The sequence below is a fragment of the Synchiropus splendidus genome, chromosome 1, assembly GCF_027744825.2.
Source record: "Synchiropus splendidus isolate RoL2022-P1 chromosome 1, RoL_Sspl_1.0, whole genome shotgun sequence".
Taxonomy (NCBI): Eukaryota; Metazoa; Chordata; class Actinopteri; order Syngnathiformes; family Callionymidae; genus Synchiropus; species Synchiropus splendidus.
The window spans coordinates 68,757,349-68,777,939 of NC_071334.1; the positions used below are offsets into that span (position 1 = coordinate 68,757,349).

The 20,591-nt window shown below is 45.8% G+C and overlaps 4 protein-coding genes across 4 annotated transcripts; 1 reads left to right on the forward strand and 3 right to left on the reverse strand.

Moving 5' to 3' along the window:
- Window positions 1-104: 104 nt before the first annotated feature.
- ch25hl2 (cholesterol 25-hydroxylase like 2) lies at window positions 105-1,243 on the forward strand. Its single transcript, XM_053852333.1, has one exon. The coding sequence runs from the start codon at window positions 105-107 to the stop codon at window positions 996-998; it is 894 nt and encodes a 297-aa protein (XP_053708308.1). The 3' UTR covers window positions 999-1,243.
- Window positions 1,244-6,150: 4,907 nt separating this feature from the next.
- Window positions 6,151-10,081, reverse strand: f2rl1.2 (coagulation factor II (thrombin) receptor-like 1, tandem duplicate 2). The gene is made up of 2 exons (XM_053883982.1): window positions 9,960-10,081; window positions 6,151-8,013 (listed from the first exon to the last, which is right to left on the reverse strand). The coding sequence occupies exons 1-2, from the start codon at window positions 10,024-10,026 to the stop codon at window positions 6,929-6,931; spliced, it is 1,152 nt and encodes a 383-aa protein (XP_053739957.1). The 5' UTR covers window positions 10,027-10,081; the 3' UTR covers window positions 6,151-6,928.
- A 383-nt stretch (window positions 10,082-10,464) lies between these two features.
- Window positions 10,465-13,896, reverse strand: LOC128769786 (proteinase-activated receptor 2-like). Its single transcript, XM_053883770.1, has 2 exons — window positions 13,741-13,896; window positions 10,465-12,818 (listed from the first exon to the last, which is right to left on the reverse strand). The coding sequence occupies exons 1-2, from the start codon at window positions 13,817-13,819 to the stop codon at window positions 11,761-11,763; spliced, it is 1,137 nt and encodes a 378-aa protein (XP_053739745.1). The 5' UTR covers window positions 13,820-13,896; the 3' UTR covers window positions 10,465-11,760.
- A 1,117-nt stretch (window positions 13,897-15,013) lies between these two features.
- LOC128765167 (proteinase-activated receptor 1-like) lies at window positions 15,014-19,893 on the reverse strand. The gene is made up of 2 exons (XM_053875649.1): window positions 19,138-19,893; window positions 15,014-17,585 (listed from the first exon to the last, which is right to left on the reverse strand). The coding sequence occupies exons 1-2, from the start codon at window positions 19,205-19,207 to the stop codon at window positions 16,351-16,353; spliced, it is 1,305 nt and encodes a 434-aa protein (XP_053731624.1). The 5' UTR covers window positions 19,208-19,893; the 3' UTR covers window positions 15,014-16,350.
- Window positions 19,894-20,591: the final 698 nt, after the last annotated feature.

The window sequence follows — 20,591 nt, forward strand, 5'->3', positions numbered from 1 at the left end:
TCCGATTCGGCACCGCTGGCGGGGTGACTGCAGCCGACCGGGTCTGGCCGCTCACCCGCTCCATCCTCGCCTGTTGCACAGCCATCTGCGGCGAGGGACGAGGGATGGATACCGGCAGGTTGCTCAGAACCGACGTGCTGTCCTGGATGTCTGACGTCCTGAACAGAACCGGGGGTCTGACGCAGAGCTCTGCCCTGCAGCCGCTCTGGGACTACCTCCAGCAGAACCACCACGAGCTTCTGAGAAGCCCTCTGTTCCCCGTGGTTCTCTCAGTGAGCTCCTACTTCTTCCTGGTGGGCTTCTACACCATCCTGGACCTGCTGGCTCCCACCTGGCCCTGCATCAGCCGCTACAAGCTCCATCCAGATCGCACCGTGTCCTGGCCCAACATCTGGACCACGCTGGGGGTCACCGTCCACAACCACCTGCTCTACATCTTCCCGGCTGCGGCGGCTCAGTGGCTGTGGAGGCCGCCCATCCCGCTGCCTCGAGAAGCCCCCACTCTCCTCAGCTTCCTGCTGGGCATCCTGGGCTGCATGGTGGTCTTTGACTTCCAGTACTACCTCTGGCACCTTCTCCACCACCGGGTTCCGTGGTTGTACCGCACCTTCCACGCCGTCCACCACCAGTACAACCAGCCGTTCAGCCTCGTGACCCAGTACCTGTCGGGCTGGGAGCTGTTCAGTGTGGGCTTCTGGGCCACCGTGGACCCCATCCTGCTGCAGTGCCACTGCCTCACCACCTGGGGCTTCATGCTCTTCAATGTCTACGTCTCCACTGAGGACCACTGCGGCTACGACTTCCCGTGGTCCATGCACAACCTGGTGCCCCTCGGCCTGTGGGGGGGTGCCCCCAAACACGACGCCCACCACCAGAAGCCCAACACCAACTTCGCTCCCTTCTTCTCCCACTGGGACCGACTGGGGGGAACCCACTTGGTTCTGGCTCCGGCTAGCCGAGACGCCACTGCAGAACCGGACCAGAAGAAAGAGGATTGAGCATGTCCCGGGTCCCGGACCCCCTGTTTAACTCTCTGACTGTCCCAGTCCAGCCGCACTTGGTAACTCTGACGTCAAGCCACACATCAACTGTATTTCCCTCAATTACATTTTTGGGTTTTACTTTTTTATGCTCTGAAAATTTGTCCATTGAAATTTCATGTTTTTAAAAGATAAATCCAATTTCCTTGCCTTTTATTTCTTGTTTTTGCTGATTGTATTTATTAATGATAATTTTTCTGAAACACGACCTTATCACTTTAAATTGAAACTTGCATTTTCCAACTAAAATATAAGGTATATTTTATTTAGTCATTGTCTCAAGTTTATTATAGAAAAATATTTTGGTAATTTTAATTGCATTTTTTTTCTTCCCCCCTCCGCCCTCCAAAAAAACAACACAACCATTAAATGCATTTTGTCTTCATCTAATTTTTAAAATGTGCTTGGCGTTACCTGAGGTCAGAGATACTTCAAAAAATACTTTCATGAGGATGTCAAAGTCACGTCATGTTTTCTTGTTGATAAAATATAGTATTCAAAACATTTTTCTTTGTTAGCTATTAATATCGCTCATTTATTGTTCTTAAAATTATGATTTAAAAAAGATTACTGTAAAATGTCCATTAACTGTGATGTGTCTTCTTAAACTGAATGAAATAAGGATCATGTATTTTGTCTTTCCTGACTGCTCTCTTGATATTATATGTTGTCAGACCAAGTGCTGCTGTGGTGACTCGGCTTTCTAAAGACGATGTGCCGTGAGTCGCGGAGCCGCCTGCTCAGTCTTCTCATCTCAGGTGTGAGCTCCTTGTCGGAATAAAAGCCTCCTGCTGCTTCTCTTCTCGTCTTCTAAAGTGATTCAAACTAAAAGTCGCACACATCAAAGGTCTCCGTCGCTCTGCGGAGGCTGTTGCACGCGCGCATGAATGGGCGCTTTTTTAGCAGCTTTCCGGCTGGACACGTGTGCAAATTACTAATGTGTGTTCGTCTTTTGTTGGCGCTCTCCGTGGAACCGTTGGCGATGAAGAGGCTCAGAGACCAGACAGAAATGTACATCAATTTCTGAGCGTGTTGAAGAAGACGCAGAGAGTGACAGTAGCTGCGAATTAACAAAGGAAATTTAGATTGCAGTTTGAAAATAGCACAATCACAATGGTGGCTATATTCAAGTTTTTAAATAACCTTATTTAAGCTAAAGCTCTTTTAATGTCTTGAAAATATTTGTATAAGAATTTCCAGTCCATTCACAGTAGTGGAAACCCTGGACATTGGGTAGTGAAAAACCTCCCTGAAGAAAAGCAAACAGAAGCTTTTGTTTGCTTTTGTTCAGGGATGATTCCTCCATGTTTGTTGTTGTTGTTCTCATCTTAGCTGCCATGTGTCTTGTGCAACAGAGAGGTGTCCAAAAAGAAAAGCCCTCTCAACTGTCGTCTCTTGGATGAGCAGAGGTTCCACTCTGAATCACTCAAACTTGAACTCGACTCACTGCTCGAGTCTGTTAAAAAGTAGGTCAGTCTGCAGGGGGCGGGGCTAGAGAGATACACGCCAACATGGTCCATTCTACACCGAAACGTTTCACCCCTTCTAAGTAGTTTCCCAAATGTTCTTGTTAAAATAAATCTTTTACGAAAATATTTGTTCATTTATTTCCCTTTCTCAATATTGAATCAGTTTAATTAAGAATTAAAGCAGCAAATGAGTGATTGAATGGATCCGAATGTTTTGTTAACCTTCCATCGTTGACTTTGGCTCAGACTTCAGTGGAGAAGTCCTCGGCTGCACCGAGAGGAGAACGCCTTTATTTACACAGCGGAGAGGAACCGGTTCTTCAGGTTTCTGGGCCCAACTGGTTTCTCTGCTTCACGCGGGCTCTGGATGCATAGTGAATGTGTCCTGGTTACTCTCCGAGGCGGGCGGTCGAGACGGTGACCCCTCCTAGTCGCCGGAAATGGGGGTTTCATGATGACAAGCATGTGCTCCTTGTCTTCATTGCTTATTCAATGCGTAGAGAACCACCCACACGATACTTCGAGATGCATTGGCTCCAGGACTAGGGAGGGGCTCAAATGGAAGGAGGCACCGGGGGAAATAGACCGGGACATGAATCCAGAAAGTCCCCCAGAAGGGCAGGAGGAAGCTTCTGCAGGTGGGAGGAGTCTGGGCCTCTTTGCCCCAGCAGCGGACCAGTGACCCAACTATGGAAAAGTGGTGCGAAATGGCGGGAACCGTCCTCTCTTTTTCGAGGGAGGAGCACGCGCACCACTTCTTCAGGTGATGCCGCAGCTCCGTCTCCCCTCAAATACGTCCATTTGTGACCCCTAGGGTTTATAAACTGCGTCAGTCAAGAGTGAAGTGGATCGTTCAGAACGGTAGTTGTAGGTTGAACGGACCACACGGTTCACCATCGCAGCCATATCCTGCTTTGAAACGCCCCATGCAGGACAGAATATCTTGTGGCAAACTCGCTGTTGCTCCATACGAACACTTTCAAATCAATCACGGAGCAAAAGAGACTTTCCCTTGGAGTAGGAAGTTGATGTCTACATGACTCTGATGGACTTTAAAGGCCAGACAACAATGTGGGGGTTCCCCTGCTCGCTGCCTATATGAGATATGCGCGATCGTGCAGGCCAACTTGTGGTGGTCGAGTCAGTTCTCCTTTGGTATGGAGTGGCACCTGGGAGATCTACCGTCTGACAGGTGACGTGTGACGCCTTGAGATGGTGGGAGGAGGAGCATTTTGGGGTTACCCCTGACCAAGAGAAGGCAACCCAAGAGGGGACGTTGGAGGACCAGATGAAATCTATGCAGATGCTCGTGTCCCAAGGTTTCTGCTGGCAGCTCCAAAGTTTGTTTAGGGTTGCTCGCTGTTCTCCTCATGAACTTCCAAGAGCACACAGAGATGGGGAAATCACATTCAAGTTGAAATTTAATAATTTAAATAATTGTGTTGATCTCTGGTTTTCACAGTTTCTTGCTTGATTCACCTTCAGGAAATATTTGATCTGGAAAAGTGTTCTGGCAAATGTTTGATGGGAGGACGATTGAAGGAGCAGGTTAAACTCCCTCTCCCTTCTGTGACCTTCTCTGATGGAAGGCCCAGTTCATGAAGGCGGATTTGAACCGACCCAACACCCTGCCATCGTGCGTGATTGCCGCCAGAGTCACAGAGCTTTAAGACTTTAACAGGAAGTTGAGAACCTGAACGATGCAACGCTGCGTGTCACGGGTGGGTTTGTGTGTAACAGCAGAAGTGTGACACGTTTTCAAAACCACGATGACAACACAAAGCAGAAGCTGCTCGTAAAAATGTTTCTCACTTGACACGCAAGTTTTAAAAAACAAATCTGAGACGCGCTACAGTGCCACTCAGTGACACACAAGTCGCCAAACTGGGACGGCTTCTGCTGAATCAGTAAAAACTCACAGCCTCGTACCCTAAAACACTTCACCAAGCAGCACACCGCTTTTCCCCCGAGCACATCACAGTTTTACCATTGTGTTTAAAAGAGACGGACAGGACTCCTGTTTTACCGTTTTAGCTCAGGGGCTTTGACACCAGGACGAGTCTGGAATGCTACTGAGCGTGCCTGAACAAGTGTGGGAGTCCTGAGCCTCCTTCCAGTGTGAAGAGGGTGTTTTGAGATCTTCATCCCATATTCTCATGCTGCATCAATATCTGGTTAGGAGGGATTCACAATGGAAGTTTGAAAATAAAAACGACAGAAAACATGAGCGTTCATGTATCGATTCAAGCTAGCTTTGGCTAAAGCTGAGCTAACTGTCAGGTGTTGTTAGTGACCTACAGTCTGACGCCATTTTGAATCGCTGGACACTTCAACCTCACCGCCTTGTGTTGTTGAAACGTGTACAGAACTGGGATATTCCCAGCTCCAACACTGATGCAGTCACCAAACGATGTTCTCAGTTGGAAGAGAATTCTCACTACATTTAGTTCGCAATCCAAGATGGCTGTTCGGAGTGTCAAAAGCAAGGAGACATCCTGTAATATTCTACAGACATATATATATATATATATATATATATATATATAGAGAGAGAGAGAGAGAGAGAGAGAGAGACAAGTGATTCTGTCGTATCATTTTAAATATTCATGCTGTTTATGCAAACTACAATGCAGACCATGCGAACAGTGGCTATCGCTAAACCGGTTTACTTGAAGTTTGGTTGCTCGCTTTTAGCATGTCCAGAATTGATAACAGATTTTATTAACAGTCAATGCAACAATTTAAAAAAAGGTGTAACAGGCTTAAAAAACCCCAAAACGAAACAGTTCCCCCTTGTCAGTTCCTAGCCTGAATTAGCATTGACATAAAAGCATGACTAGCACAGCAACCAATAACTGATTATGTCAAAACAGTGGTATAAAATGCATAAAAAAAACATGCGACTGGCTAAAAAAAGGATGAAAAAACACTTCAAATTGTAATAGAAATAAAATCCATAGGATTATGAAAGTAAACAAACTAACTCCCCTCAGAACTAAACTAGACCGCTAATATCGAGTATGATTTGGTTTGTAATGTCATCAGTAGAAGAATATATTTGTTTCTTAGCAAGAGAGTTTAAAAAAACCGACTAAACTCAGAGGCAGAAAACAGTTGTAGAAGTAGGAACGTTTGTTTCTTGCTAGAGATTAGCATGGCTTTGAAGCTAAGAGCTAAAACGTGGTGTAGTTTTAGCGCACTTGTATTAGTACTAGTATTTACCGATCACATTGTCAGCAGGAGGTCCATCACATGACCATATAAGCTGGGTGGAACATGTCACTCAGGTGGCCGGGTAGGGCGCGGCTCCAGGCTCAACAAGAGCCGGAAGACGACACCCCTCACCCGTTGAAGATCCTCCCAGGGGCAGAACCCGTCATTAACCGGGGGGTCTGTTTATGTTTGGGGGGGAGCAGGTTGGGAGGGGGGTGGGGACGACACCCAAAACACAGCGATGAGTAGATAAGGACCACCACCCTCCGGCCCCTCACCGACCTTGTTGAGAAACTCCTCAGAACACACTCGGACTTTGCTCTTTCAAACCTGCCAGGGATTCCAGACATGTTCCATAGTGATGTGCAGACACACACGTGCACACGCACACACACCGCAGGAATTTAAACCTTACGCAACAGCCGAAAGAAGTTTCACAGAAACTACAATTTATTTCGGGATCAATGACACATTACGCTAAAACATTAAATATATACTGACTGCGCAATAAAATAACAGTTGCTGACGTCACAGTATCAGTCAAACATTGGCACTTTCATCACAGAGTGAATTATCATTTCGATGTTTCAATGACATATTTCATAAACAAAGCAACAGCAGCTACACAAACTATCATATTTAAATAATCAAAATTAAAAACGCTGCGGAAAGAAAAGCTCTTAAGTTGATAAGGAATTTGATTTGGTCTAAAATTCAAATTCAAAAGCTGGAGCTTAGAACTAAAAAAATAGACTTAAGGAAAAAACATTTGAGATTTAGCATCATATTTTTAAACTGAGGTGAAGGTTGAATGTGTGCAAGACGGGATCAAGTAGGTGGAGAAGGTGAAGAGTCCTGAGCATCTAGAGCAGCTTCAGGGTCAGTAACATTCAACTCCCTCCTTGGAAGTCATGTGACTCAGTTGAAACAGATTTTAGTGATGGAGAAATGCAGTAGCAGAGATTTTTGGAATACTCTGATGCAAGTATTTTCGCATCAGAGTATTTTATTTACGCCCAGGGGCTCACGCCCTCAGGTGAAGAATGACAGTGAAGCCATTGAAAACACAGCTGGAGGTAAAAGCAATGGGAACGTAACTGCAGCATTGAAGGTCCTCAAGAAGCTTTCCTCCCCTTCACATTAAAGGTCTGTCCTTGGTGAACTGGAGGAGTGAGGTCACACAGTGCAAGAGTTCGAGTCCGGGGACTAGCATGTGCTGCTCTGCGTGTTCCCCGACACGTACGACTTGCTCTTGCGCGAGTATTTCATGGAGCTGAAGGACACCCGCATCTGCTCCACCGTCCTGCTGCTGCGGCACAGGAACGTGTTCTTCACGTGGTCCCTGAAGTCCTCGGACACAAAGTAGTAGATGAAGGGGTCCAGGATGCTGTTGAGGCTGGCCAGGCACAGTGTGGTGACGTAGAAGGCGTAGCCGTTGTTGGTCACGCCGTCCTTCACCAGCGAGTAGTGAACCACCAGCATGATGTTGCTGGGGATGAAGCAGATGACGAAGGTGATCAGGACGGTCACGATCAGGATCACGGCCTTCTGGCGGTTCTTGGCTCCGGTGTTGTCGTCCATGCAGTTGCCCAGAGCCTTCAGCAGGAGGATGTACGCCACGATGATGATGATGCACGGCACCAGGAACACCACCAGGGCCATGAAGATGAAGTAGAAGTACGGCAGCTTGACAGAGGCGAAGGGGTCATTTGGGTCTTGGATGACGTTGACATCGTGACAGGTGGTGATGTTGGGGTCCTTCAGCTTGGCCGTGTGGTCGTACAGGTAGAGTGGCGTGGTGGTCAGCCAGATGAAAGCCCAGATGGCCAGGCACACGCCGACGGCCACTTTGTTGTTCTTCCTCTGCTGGGACAGCGGGTGGGCCACCACCCAGTAGCGCTGCACGCTGATGCAGGCGATGAACAGCACCGAGCAGTACATGTTCCCGTAGAAGAAGCTCATCAGGACTTTGCACAGCGGCTCCCCATAAGTCCAGTCGTTCCCCCTTAGGTGGTAGTCGATCTTCAGCGGCGTCCAGATGACGAAGAGCAGGTCGGCCAGCGCCAGGTTGGCCATGTAGATGGAGGACGGGTGCTTCTTCTTGGTCCTGAAGAGGAAGACCCAGATGGCCATGCCGTTGGCGGGCAGCCCCACAGCGAAAACCACGATGTAGACAATCGGGAGGAACACCGTCGTGGTGGCGCTCCTCAGCGTGTTCGCTGTCACTGGGTCCACTCGCACCAGCTTGGAATCCTCCGGGTCAACGTGCCCGATGAAGCCGCGGCCTCTAGCTGCGGACAGACGACAGCAGTTGGGTTACTTCAGGACACTTTCTGTGACCACGTCAACAAACACTGAGAGTTACCAAAACATTGGCTCCTACCTGCAGAAACTGGAAAGTTGACACATTTGTCACATAGTTTGCTCCGGAAAACAACTAAGGAAAATGAAAATGAACCTGACTGACCATTACTCTGTTGTCATAGCGCCACTTTAGTGGTGCAAGTAACATTCCAGTGGTGGAGCCATAACTGCCTTGTCTTTTTCATCAGCGTAATATCCACCTACTGTTAAATACTGAGTTGTGCAGCTGTCGTAACACTCCATCGTCCAAGCTTCATCATTAGCAACCAACACCCTGATGCCATTTTGATTATAGATGGACACGACAACCACACTACCTTGTCATTTAAACTGCCTGAATTCTACTACTGTCTTTACTCCTCCACATCTCACCTGTGAATTAACACTATGGGTGAATTTAAATGATTTTAAAAGACTGTACACAGCATAAAGTCAGATGAACATAGTCCCATATCTGCATACATTACTGCAATGTTACATATGCTTGATGTTCACTCCCTGGTTTCCAGACCATATTTTAGGGTGTTTAAACATCCCTCGATTGACTGAAAAACATGTGTGTAATGCAATACTTCCACAAGCCGCTCTGTTTGGGCCACTCCTTAACTCCACCGACAGCTCCTCCAGCACAGAGAAGCCCACAGCCTTATTTGGCAGATGAGTTTCAGTAAGTAGCGGCAAGTACGTGCATCAGTACTTGATTGTTTATCTGAAGCAGGAGTCAGCTGAGCTTTCTTTGGCAAGGAGAAGCGACAGGACGCCTCTCTGTTTATTAAGGAGTATTTTGGTGTCCAGACAAGGAGAAACGGCAGAGACAAACATGGAAAAATAGATTTCTCTGCAGGGGACAGGGTCGGAGCGGCCCTCGACTGGTGCCATGCCGGGGCCAGTGGTAGCCTCACTGGCGAGTCGCCCCAGGCATGCCTGCAAGGGACGCTGTCCCAGGTCACATCAAGCGGACACACGGACCTCTTAGCCCCAGCTGCTGCCCACACGACCTGACACCACGTAGGAAAATGGAAGGAATCTTCAGTCGGTGCGGTGCCTCCAGACACTGTTCATGTGTCAGATTAAATCAGTTTACTGTAGGAACCAATTTATTTTTCATGGCCTCAGGCAGATCCTGTTTTGCTCAGAGCTTAAATATGTAAGATTTCGTGGTTTTACTCAGACGACACTCAACCTAAAAGCTGAAACGTGTAAAACATGTTCTGAGACCACGTTGACAACGCACCAAAAACCTGTTTCTGCCTGCAGCTCGCCCCTCTGACAAAGGGTTTTTCTTTTTTAACTCATTAGAAACACAAGGTATCTGCGTTGGAAAAGTGTCCACCTGGTTTATGTATCAGCAAAACAGTGGAAGAAAACAACATGAACGACTCTTGCACACAATTTCAACTTTGAAATCTCCAAATTAAGTATCAACGTTATAGATTTTAAATCAAAATACTCAAAAGCGAAACCACTCGTTTGTAAAACCCACTCTCTATAAGGAATAAGCAAGAGCTTTGTTTAAGTTCATTCAAATAAATTTCGATTGGAAATGATGGTTTTCATTTACAATCGGTCTGGCGGGATTTGATGACCGTAATTTGTAACGAGAGTTCAAAAGAAAAAATAGGGCCAACGTTCCCAACACAGTTCTCAGTGCGTCGGTACTTTCTAGTCGCAGTAATGTGGCGTATGAATCCAAATAGCGCTGTTAAGAACCCTCCTCACTGCGCATGTGCGGACACGTTAAAAATCACGGACTTCAAACGAAGGTGACTAGAAGCTTTAAAGGTCAAATTGTGTGTATCTGTTTGCATCCGTTTTCCGCCCAACAATGGCGTGTTTGTACGTCAACAGGTGTGAAGAGGAAGTCTGGACTCACCGGGCTTTGCGTTGACTCCATGATCCGAGCAGAGGAACAGCAGCAGCAGAAACACACGTAAATCCATGACCGGGTTCCGACCGTGATCGAGTCCCGCTGAGACGGATCTGAAGTGAATATCCGAGCAGAGAACAGACAAGAGCCCGCAAGGTCACGCCCCGAAAGTACCTGCTGGGTGACGTCATCATGCCCCGCCCTTCAACACGTCCTCCCAGTTCACCTACATTCCCTCACATCTGGGCCGGTGACGTCACGGATACGTTTACTGAACGCGGACAAACAAACCTCATCAGTACACCCGATATTTCAATACGTATTGCTGGACACTTCTGCCAAACAAACGACAAACAAACATCTTTGTGACGTCGTTTGGTGCTTCCTGATGATTCACGTATGTAGAAGACTGCACGTCTGCAAATGACAAAAAAGTTTTTGATCCATCACAAGAGGTTCAATATGAGATGACGGAAACGAAACACTTCAGGAATTCAAAACCTTTATTTTGAATACAACTAAAACAAACACTTTAGAGCGTGCTTACAAAGTCACGTGATCAGGTCTGTATTTTGTTTAACATAGATTCATACTTTATTTTTATTATCCGCCATATTTATCAGTTATTTCTATCTCAAAATACATCTCACCTGCTACACGCTTCTCCACGCGTTCGTCTTAATAAAACATTGTTTCTGAGGAGGGAAGAAAAAAGAAAACAAACAGCAGAATGTTCCCTGCAGCGTGATGTTAGATTAAAATAAGACGTCTTCTTCTTCTGTCATTTAGCTTATAAAAACTTGCACTGCACCACTTTTTTCCCCTAAAACAAGCAGACCTGCGCAACATATCCAGTTTGTCTTCTTCAGAAACTTTTCCATGAATGAGGCGGCCTCTGTGGCGACCGTTGACCAACCACGTCCCCTTTGACCCAGGGATGGGCAATTCAGTTCCTTCATGGACCGCCATGCTCGGAGGCAGAACTTAGTTTGTGACTTAAATTATTTTAAAAAATTATCAAAGAGGGGAAAAGAAACGTAATTGCACCATGACACTCTCAGCTAAAATATGTTATAGGATTAAATATTTAATTCTACTGACAGATGATTAATATTAATATTGAAATTTTGGATGATCTTTTGGAGTGGTGAATATCTTACAGGTAAACATGATTTAAAGCATTATTTCGAAGTTGCTTTTAAATATATTTTATTTGAGGCACAAAAAATGCTGATCAGTTGTTCAAAAAAACCTAATAATAACTAATCTAACTAGATCCATCTATAACTTAAATGATATTAATGAATGATAAAAAAAACTATTAAACTACTAAAAAAGCTTTTATTTGCTTTGTAACCATTTCAAAACAAGTCCATGAAGAAAAACAGCTCTAGAAATCACACAAAATCAAAAAACTATTGGTCAGCAGAATCTGACAGGTGGTCATAATGTTATGGCTCATGTGACGTGCCCGTTTAATGTAAATAAATATTGATCAAAAATCAGTTTGATACAGGATCAAGATCTTAAAAAAAATTAGGACACAATAAAATTAAAAATGGGATAAAAATTTTGGATCTTCAGGATTTGGGTTCAGAACTCGGGGGGAGGTTTTTCCCTCCTGAGCAGTGAGTTCCTGTTCCTCACAGAATATTGTGGGGTTTAACATAAAGAGACTAAAATGTTTTGGTTTATTTGATAAAAACAGTTGGCACCAACTCAGACTTCAAGGTAAAAAAACTGCCAGCATTCAGTAACTGCTTCCGAAAATGGTAAAAATATCTACTTTCTATGGGCTGTAGTTCCGTTAGCAGTGGCTGCTCTCCGTATTCCGAGAGCTGGACGTGTACGAGTTGGTCTTCCGGGAGAACTTGAGGGCGCTGAACGAGACGCGCATCCTCTCCACCGTCCGCTCGCTCCGGCACAGGAAGGTGTTCTTGACATGCTGGCGGAAATCCTCGGAGATGAAGTAGTAGACGAAGGGGTCGATGCAGCTGTTGAGGCTGGCCAGGCACAGCGTGGTGATGTAGAAGCCGTACAAGTTGTTGGGCGCCTCGCGCAGCAGCAGGACGTAGTGCACCAGCAGCATGATGTTGCTGGGCGTGAAGCAGACCACGAACATGACCAGCACCGTCACGATCAGCACCACCGCCTTGCGCCGCTTCTTGGCAATGGTGGGGTCCGTCATGCTGGTGCGGAGCGCCTTCAGCATCAGCACGTAGGAGATGATGATCACGACGCAGGGCACCACGAAGCCCAGCGTTCCCATGGTCAGGAAGTAGCCCGCCGCTGTCTTCTTCTGGCTGGGCTTCGTGACGTCGTGGCAGGTGAAGATGCCCATGTTGCTGACCTTCACCTGCTGGTCGTACAGGTAGAGCGGGATGGTGATGAGCCAGACCACCACCCACACGGCGACCGAAACCCCCACGGCCACGCAGTTGTCCCGCTGCCCCTGGGACAGTGGGTGGACCACGGCCCAGTAGCGCTGCACGCTGATGCAGGCGATGAAGCCGATGGAACAGTACATGTTCCCGTAGAAGAACGCCACCAGAACCCTGCACAGGCCCTCGCCGTAGATCCAGTTGTTGCCATTGAAGTGGTAGGCGATTTTGAGCGGCACCCAGATGATGAAGAGCAGGTCTGCCAGGGCAAGGTTGGCCATATAGATGGAGGACGGGTGCTTCTTCTTGGTCCTGAAGAGGAAGACCCAGAGCGCCATGGCGTTGGTGGGGAGGCCAACCACGAAGACGATGATGTAGACAATGGGGAGGAAGACGGTGGTCAGGCTGCTGCTCAGGGCGGTCTGGGCCGGTGAGTTGACCCACACCCCATCGGTGGTCTCAGTACCGGTGAAGCCTCGATCTTCTGTGAAGTCACAAACAGAGGAGCAACCGTTATCCAGACATGGACCCAGACCAGAACCAGGTGGGAAACCCTACCAAGCAATGGTCCCACATCAGATGTGCTGCTCCCAACTAGAGCCTGGGTCAGGTCTACTCCCTGACCAGAACAGAAACCGCATCTTTGAGAACTGATGGTGAGATGTTAGTCTCAGCCTGGTGGTCCAGATGAGCTCGAGAGAGTGGACCTTGTAGTTGACATGTTTAGAAGCGCACCCCTCGACGACATGGACCCGGTGTCCAGTCCTTTTCTGGTCAGGAGTCTCCAATGTTTTTAAATATTTTCCTCTCTCTTGGTCGGCAATCAGAACCAGAACCACCAGAGTAAGCAAAGGTTTATTGAGCTGTAATTCAGAAATGAGTCAGCAGACTGGCAGTTTAATGACCTGAAACCAGGAGCCGCTGGACTCCAGCTGGGACCAAATCTGTGCACATGCACGTGAACGAGATTTCTACAGGAGGGGAATTTATTTTGAAGCTTCAGAGCATTAGGATCAGAAGGTGGAGGTGCACCTGAGAAACCCGAGTCACGAGTGAGGAGCAGCAGACTAGAGCAGAGGAGAGAGCAGAGGAGGGGTGTGGAGAGAATAGAGAAGGGCTCGGTGAGCTTCACCTGGAGCCCAGCGCTCCAGGAGCCGCTCTCAGACCGCTGAGACGGTCACAGGAAGATCACGTTTGTGAGTCATCAACATCCGCAAACTGGGTCACGGGGTAACTAGTGTCGTCCGGAACAAACCGACGCGATAAAAGCCGCCAGCTGAGATCAACATGCACCGCAGGAGCTTTCTGACGCCCTTCGATTGAAACCGTCACCTCGACATTGCTTTGTTTGTTTGCCTCGACACATAAGAAACCAGGGCGCGCGCGGGTAAACACGCCGAACTTACCTGCCTCGGACCGACAGGTGTTCACGCAGAACGACGCCAGGACCGCCAGCAGGCTCACGGCTCTCGCCGACATGGTCATTTATTCGGTTTTCAACGAGAAAGAAGCGTAAACGTCGGCGGGTGTGGCCGCGTCTCCACCAGCCGCCGGAACTGCCATTCACGCTTCAAATGGGTGCTTTTCGCACCTGTGTGACGTCAGAGTCAGGTGATCACCGCCGCACATAAAGCGCGTGATGCAGATGTATAACACCAACACGCCAGAAACATTGTTCTACTTCATATGCTCAGATCCTGCTCATTTAAAATACAACTTTAGTTTACTTAATAACTAGTCAGGCAGCGCCGCTTAGTGGACAGAGATGGAAACGCGATGGAAACAACAACAACAACAAAATTTTAAATATACAATAATAATAATAATTATTATTATTATGGGATGGTGGCGAGTCTCTTCGTGCTATGGCAGCTGGTTGTACAGCAGCTAGAATCTCAATAGGATGGAGTTTCCTGAATGCTATACCGAATCAAATTTCACCTCCCTTTTCATCACTTCAGAGAAATTTGGAAAAATAATGTTGAATAAATAGACCATCACTGAGGAATACTAGTTTGGTAAGACAACCTGTGGTGGGGAGATATGAAAAATAAACTAAGATGAATCAATAAATTTAAAATATACAATAAATTAATATATCCATTTAATTATTATTATTTGTATCATTGATACTACTACTTATAATAATAATGCCAGTTGATATTACAATAATTTGACAGACAAATGAGAAAAGAAAGCTGGACTTTTGGGGTGTTTTTCTTTGTTAGACCAGGGAAGGGAGTGATGTGATCATCAATTTTTGTGGTTAGAAGAGTGTAAGCTCCTCTGCATTAGAGAGACAAACCTCAGCGCTTTAGATGTGGAGGATGAACTGCAGTTTTGGGCATGAGGAGAAACTAAGATCTCAAAAGATCTGGATTATTTTGTGTTTTGGGATTTCAAAAATAGGTTTCTCACTGAGGTGGTTTAGTCCAAGTAGACCAACATTTGGCATCAAAACAAAACTTTTCTGCTCAAAACTGCAACAAAGTACACACACAAAATAGTCTTATCAAAGCTATTGTCTAGCTGGAGCACAGATACAAGTGATCTTCCCAGAAACATCTGAGTGATGTTGTCCCAAACATGTTTGGGTCCCACTGTGTCCTCCGTGATCTCAAAACAAGGACTGGCCTGTCAGGAAGGGGAGGAGGAGAAAAACACACCAAAACCACAATCGTAGTTTTTATCACATTTATTTTGTCATCAAAAAAGGATTAAGAATAAACTTGTTGAGCTTTTTTAAATGTGCATTGCGACAGGAGACAAAGTGTCAACACAGAGTGCCTTATCAGATGTTGTTGAGTGACGACGCGGTTTCCCACAGAACAGGCCAGTGTTCACTGAAAAAAAGCCTTGTTTTCTTATCTCTGCATGCAGGGACTTCCGCCAATTCTTTCTCACGTTTTCTGAGAAACTAGACGTTAAAAAGGGATGAGGGCAGACTACTGAAAACATTTTGCCTGCTGGAGTGGAATGTGCTGTGAATCTGAAGAGAAACCGCTCAGCAACATAACTGGTACACTTTCATAACCTGACGTTTAAGTTACATTTAGAATGATCCTTCTAACAAGTTGAAATACATTTCACTGGCAGTATCACAGTACAGACAAGCTAAATGCTAACACCATCAGTGAGGTGAATCTGAAGTGCTAACGTTAAATATCACGCACAAACACCGTGAACAACTTTGAAATACCATCACTTCTGCAGCGGCTGAAACAATAATGTTGCTAGCACATTCTAGCTAGCACTAGCCAGCTAAACAAGGCAGCACTTGCTAGATATAAAAATCGTCGTTGAGCCGAACTACTTATCTGATTCAGACAGCTGTCTGGTTGCTGCCAATAGCCGAGGCACTAACTACTGTGAAAACAATCAAGATTGGTGGATATTAAGACACAACGTTTAAGACATAAATTCTTTTAGTATAGAAGGCTTCATTTGCACAGACACAAACACAAAAATACTGCAATGGTTTGCCAGCGAGCTCGCGACAGCTGACCGTAACAACAATGGTGACACAGTTAATGCAGCCTTTTCTGAATATTTCAAGCAAAAAAATCCTCCTATGTTAGTCATGTGACCAGCCTTCATTTTGAGATTTAAAAAAAGTCCAAATCATTGCAGGATTTTGATCGTCTTAAGTTTGTCCCTGCCTTCTAGGAATGATGCTTTTCATGACTGTCCAAGTACTTGATTGGTCAACTGAGTCGAAGTGCCAGGGTCCATGGTGTTACATGGCATTCAATCTTTGACCCGTCAGGGGGAAAACATCTCAAAACCCGAACAGTCGATGACCCAACAATGTGGCACTCTAGGAGCCCATCCACAGGAAGACACCCGTGTGGGCTGGCCTTTCAGACCTCCATGATATCACAACCCACAGTCTTCTGATTCAGTTGAAAATGCCGAAACATACATTCAGGTAGGGACTGAAGGGAATAAGCTGGTAGTGACCTCCTTAGGTAAACCCTACGATGGGGTCAGGCCAGGACGTGCACCCTGATCCCGCATCAGACGAGAAGCTTCTTGTAGAGACCACTGCTGTTTCCCTGTAGGGCCTCTTTCTTGCGTTCAGAGGGGCTCAGGCTGGAGCTACATCTGGACTTCACCGTTGTCCTGCTCTGTTTGTACGAACCAGAGGAGGACTGTGCGCTGCTGCTGCTGCCGTCGCCGTCGGCCTTCACACACTTGACCATGCGGGTCATCTGTCTCTGACATTGTGATGAGCCAAAGTAGTAGACCAGGGGGTCCAGAGCGCAGTTGAGACTCCCCAAACACAGGAAAATCAGGTAGGCGGCGTAGGAGCCATCCGGGACGTCCTGGATTCTCTGGATGCCGTCGTTGAACTGAGCATAGTGGAGCAGCAACAGGCAGTTGGTGGGCAGGAAGCACAATATGAACATGACCAGGACAGTTAAGGTCATCACCAGAGCTCTGGTCTTTCTTCGTGAGCGTCCTGGAACGCCTGGAGGAACTCGACTCAAAGAGTAGATCACTCTGGAATACGACACCAAGGTGACCAGGAAGGGCAGGAAGAAGAGAGCGCAGAAGACTACAATGAAGTAGATCTTATAGTAACTGTTGTGATCGGCCAGGTTCTGGACATCGTGGCAGGTGGTGATGTTCAACTGCGCCAGGTAAGCCGTCTGCTCCGAGAAGACGAGAGGAGCAGCGCTACCAAGGGAGACCATCCACATGGCAACACAAGCCATGACGGCCCTCTTGGGTCGCCTCCACGCCAGTGAATCGATGGGGTACACCACCGCCAGCAGACGGTCCACACTTATGCAGCTGACCAGCAGGACGGAGCAATACATGTTCCAGTAGAACGCCGCCGTTATCACACGGCACGCGATGGGACCGAAGATCCAGTCGTTGCCGTTGAAATGGTAGAAGACCCGGAAGGGCAGGAGCAAGGCGAAGAGGAAGTCGGCGCACGCCAGGTTCAGCATATAGATGGCTGCCGGCTTCTTGGGACTGATTCTGTGGGAGAAGGCGACGATGGCGAACAAGTTGATGGGTAGACTGATCAGGCAGACCAAGGAGTAGAAGGACGGCATGAGGATGGTGGACACAGGACTGGTGAGGAAGACCAAGGCCTCCTCTGAGAGCCGTGACACAGGTGAGACTGTAGTGTTAGGAGTCCAGGAGTCGTTGCTGGTTTCAGCATTTGCAGGGAACTCTCCTGGTATCGAGTCCGAGTAGTCAGGTGACCAGTGGGTGAAGGCTCTTCCCCTGGCGGTGGCTGGAAGAGACCAGAAACAGGGTTAGCTGAGGACGAGGGAAGGGGAAAGAAAGGCCCTGGGTGCTACGGTATCTGGTAGAAGACACGCAACGTAATGCCCTCTGGTGGACAGAGGTCAACATGGTTGGTTAAGACAGCGTGCCAACCTGACTGCTGGATCCTATATGTCCGTCCACATAAAATTGGCATCGCTCACGTTCCAGTGTGTTCAAGATTTGGAAAAAAAATCTGATATAAACGTTGTCTATAACCGAACCACAGCAATGATGTCATCGCCCCGCCCATAACCCTTGGTCTTTCACCTCGACAGTATGATTAGATTCAGATTAGAAAAATCAACACCAAATCTTTGGCTGCCATTTGAGTTTTGTTCGCCATTCTGTTCTGTCCAGACATTCACACTTTAACCTTCTTCTCGACTACAGTGCCACATGCTGGCCTGGATGAATACTGCACCGTCTTTAAAGTGGCTTGTTTATACTGCACACTTTTCAGAAAATGGCAGTGGAAAACATTGTTTTTCATGTGGATGAGGCCTCACACTCAAGTCACCATTACAGAATGAATGAAGATACTCTTCACTGTTCCTCTTCCCACATCTGGACCTCCTCTACTCAAGATTTTTCCTAATCTGATTCAGATGTTCGGTCGTCTGGGACGGCTTCCGGCTTCACCCCTTCTCTGCGGTGACGAGAGTCTCTGAGCACTTTGTTCGTGTTTACTCGAGGAAATAAACATCATTTGATCCCCACCACACATTTCGTTTGAGACCACACTTTGAGAGTACATAGAGGCACTTTGGGAGCCACAGGAAAACATCAAACTCAGACGTCTCACCAGAGTGGCTGCCATTGTACCCATTTTCACACTTCATCAACAAATGACCAGATAATAACCAGAACAAGAAAACCTTTAGATCGCAATAATATATATATATATATATATATATATATATATATATATATATATATACTATTATATAATATATAAACTCAAGAATAGATGAATACAAGAGATTAAAAATATATATATATTTAATTGTATTTTATCCTTCCATTCTCTCTCTCTCTCTCTCTCTCTCTCTCTCTATATATATATATATATATATATATATAATTTTATTTTTTAAGAGAATGGAAGGATAAAATAAAATAAAATAAAATATATATTTTTTATCCTTCCATTCTCTCTCTCTGTCTCTCTCTCTCTGTCTATATATATATATATATACATACATACAATTTATATATATATATACATACATACTATATATATATATATATATATATATATATATATATATATATATATATATATATATATATATATATATATATATATATATATGACAAATGATTGATGGGCTTTTAAAAAAGTATGTAAATACAGTTTCCGTAATTGCGATTTAAGTAGTGACGTAATTAAGCAACAGTAAAATGATAGTAAATATAATGTAGCATGTTATTCCATTGTTACGTACATTAAGGACCGTAACTCCAAACACACACAGATGTTTGACGGGACTTTGGAGCGTCCATGAAACAAAACTCACCATTTCTCCTGGTGGAAGCGGCAGAAGCTGCGAGCGCCAACAGCCAAACCAAACAACTCCTCCAAAACATCTTTGCAAAATACGCGACCAGTGAAGAGTCCGGGGGAGTTCTGGGCGATGCAGCTGCGAGCGCTCCGACAAGAAGCGAGGGGTTGGAGCCCAGCTTCCGGTCACCGAGCGCCGATCTCCACCAATGATCGGGCGGCAGGAGCAGATGCCGAACATCTGACGTCACCTCCAGTCACCCGGGGCCAGACCGTGAAGAGTCCATGTGGAGCGTGGAACTGTGAGCCGTCGTCTGTTGCAACTTTAGATCACGAAAACAAAACCTGCTGCGAGTGTTTGTGTGTACTTTGGAAGAACCAGTGTGTACTGCGATGAGTCCAGTGGAGTATGAAAAGCGTTTTTCAGCTGTCGAGGGAGTATTTGTTCAGTAAAAGTTCACCAGAAGAAAAGGCGCTCTCACTACTGTCAGTGCTGTGACAAGTGACATCAGATGCCCCTGTGTGAGGTGTTGCTGAGCAGCGTTGGCTCAGTGTGTCTGTATCCAGGTAACTTTGTTGATCAGACTCGTTCGCTCTGGCACCAACAGCCTCTCACGTGACTGGGGGTCCAACTGATCTCAGTGATGGGCGTTCCCGGGCCGACATTCCAGCCCGCAGACGAGGCAGGATGCAGACTGTGGGAGACAGAATCCCCAGTGAAGTCACGCCAAGACAAACCATTCCCTCACTCCTCTGACACTTTGGAGGCGAAAACACGTCCTGCTGCCTTCACTGACCGTCGGAACATCCACACTGGAGACCAAGAGTCCAGGTCCAGAAAAAATAAATAAATAAATAATAATAATATATATATATATATATATATATATATATATATATATATATATATATATATATATATATATATATATATATATATATATATATATATATATATATATATATATATTTCTGAAATGGTTCCTTGATAAAGTCTTTGCTGGATACGATTCTGTGAAGAATTTTAAAAGAGATTTCTCTAACTTTGTTGATGATCAAATACTTATGAGGAAAGAACCACAACTTCTTACATACAATAAAGAAGGATGTGTGGTGCGGTACAAACGTCACTCTGAAATACACTTTGAATTAATGTGTTGTTCTTTGTGTCTTTTTTCCAAGTGCATTCTCTGGGGATGGCAAGGATGTTAGCAGAGCATTAATTCTTATATATATATATATATATATATATATATATATATATATATATATATATATATATATATATATATATATATATATATATATATATATATAGATAGATAGATAGATAGATAGATAGATAGATAGATCTAGATAGAGATATATTCCAGGGACCACTAGATGGCGCTCTTGGTTTAGAAACGTTGTGAGAATTAGTTGCAGTTGAACTCAAGTGCAAACGTTTTACAGCAGACAATCTCATCTGGT

Excerpts from the sequence above, each read along its gene's own strand:
- ch25hl2 (XM_053852333.1), top strand. The coding sequence starts at position 105 with ATGGATACCGGCAGGTTGCTCAGAACCGACGTGCTGTCCTGGATGTCT.
- f2rl1.2 (XM_053883982.1), bottom strand. The coding sequence starts at position 10,026 with ATGGATTTACGTGTGTTTCTGCTGCTGCTGTTCCTCTGCTCGGATCAT. Across the intron at positions 8,014-9,959 it reads TGGAGTCAACGCAAAGCCCG|CTAGAGGCCGCGGCTTCATC; the intron begins GTGAGTCCAGAC and ends GTCTGTCCGCAG.
- LOC128769786 (XM_053883770.1), bottom strand. The coding sequence starts at position 13,819 with ATGACCATGTCGGCGAGAGCCGTGAGCCTGCTGGCGGTCCTGGCGTCG. Across the intron at positions 12,819-13,740 it reads CACCTGTCGGTCCGAGGCAG|AAGATCGAGGCTTCACCGGT; the intron begins GTAAGTTCGGCG and ends GTGACTTCACAG.
- LOC128765167 (XM_053875649.1), bottom strand. The coding sequence starts at position 19,207 with ATGTTTTGGAGGAGTTGTTTGGTTTGGCTGTTGGCGCTCGCAGCTTCT. Across the intron at positions 17,586-19,137 it reads CGCTTCCACCAGGAGAAATG|CCACCGCCAGGGGAAGAGCC; the intron begins GTGAGTTTTGTT and ends GGTCTCTTCCAG.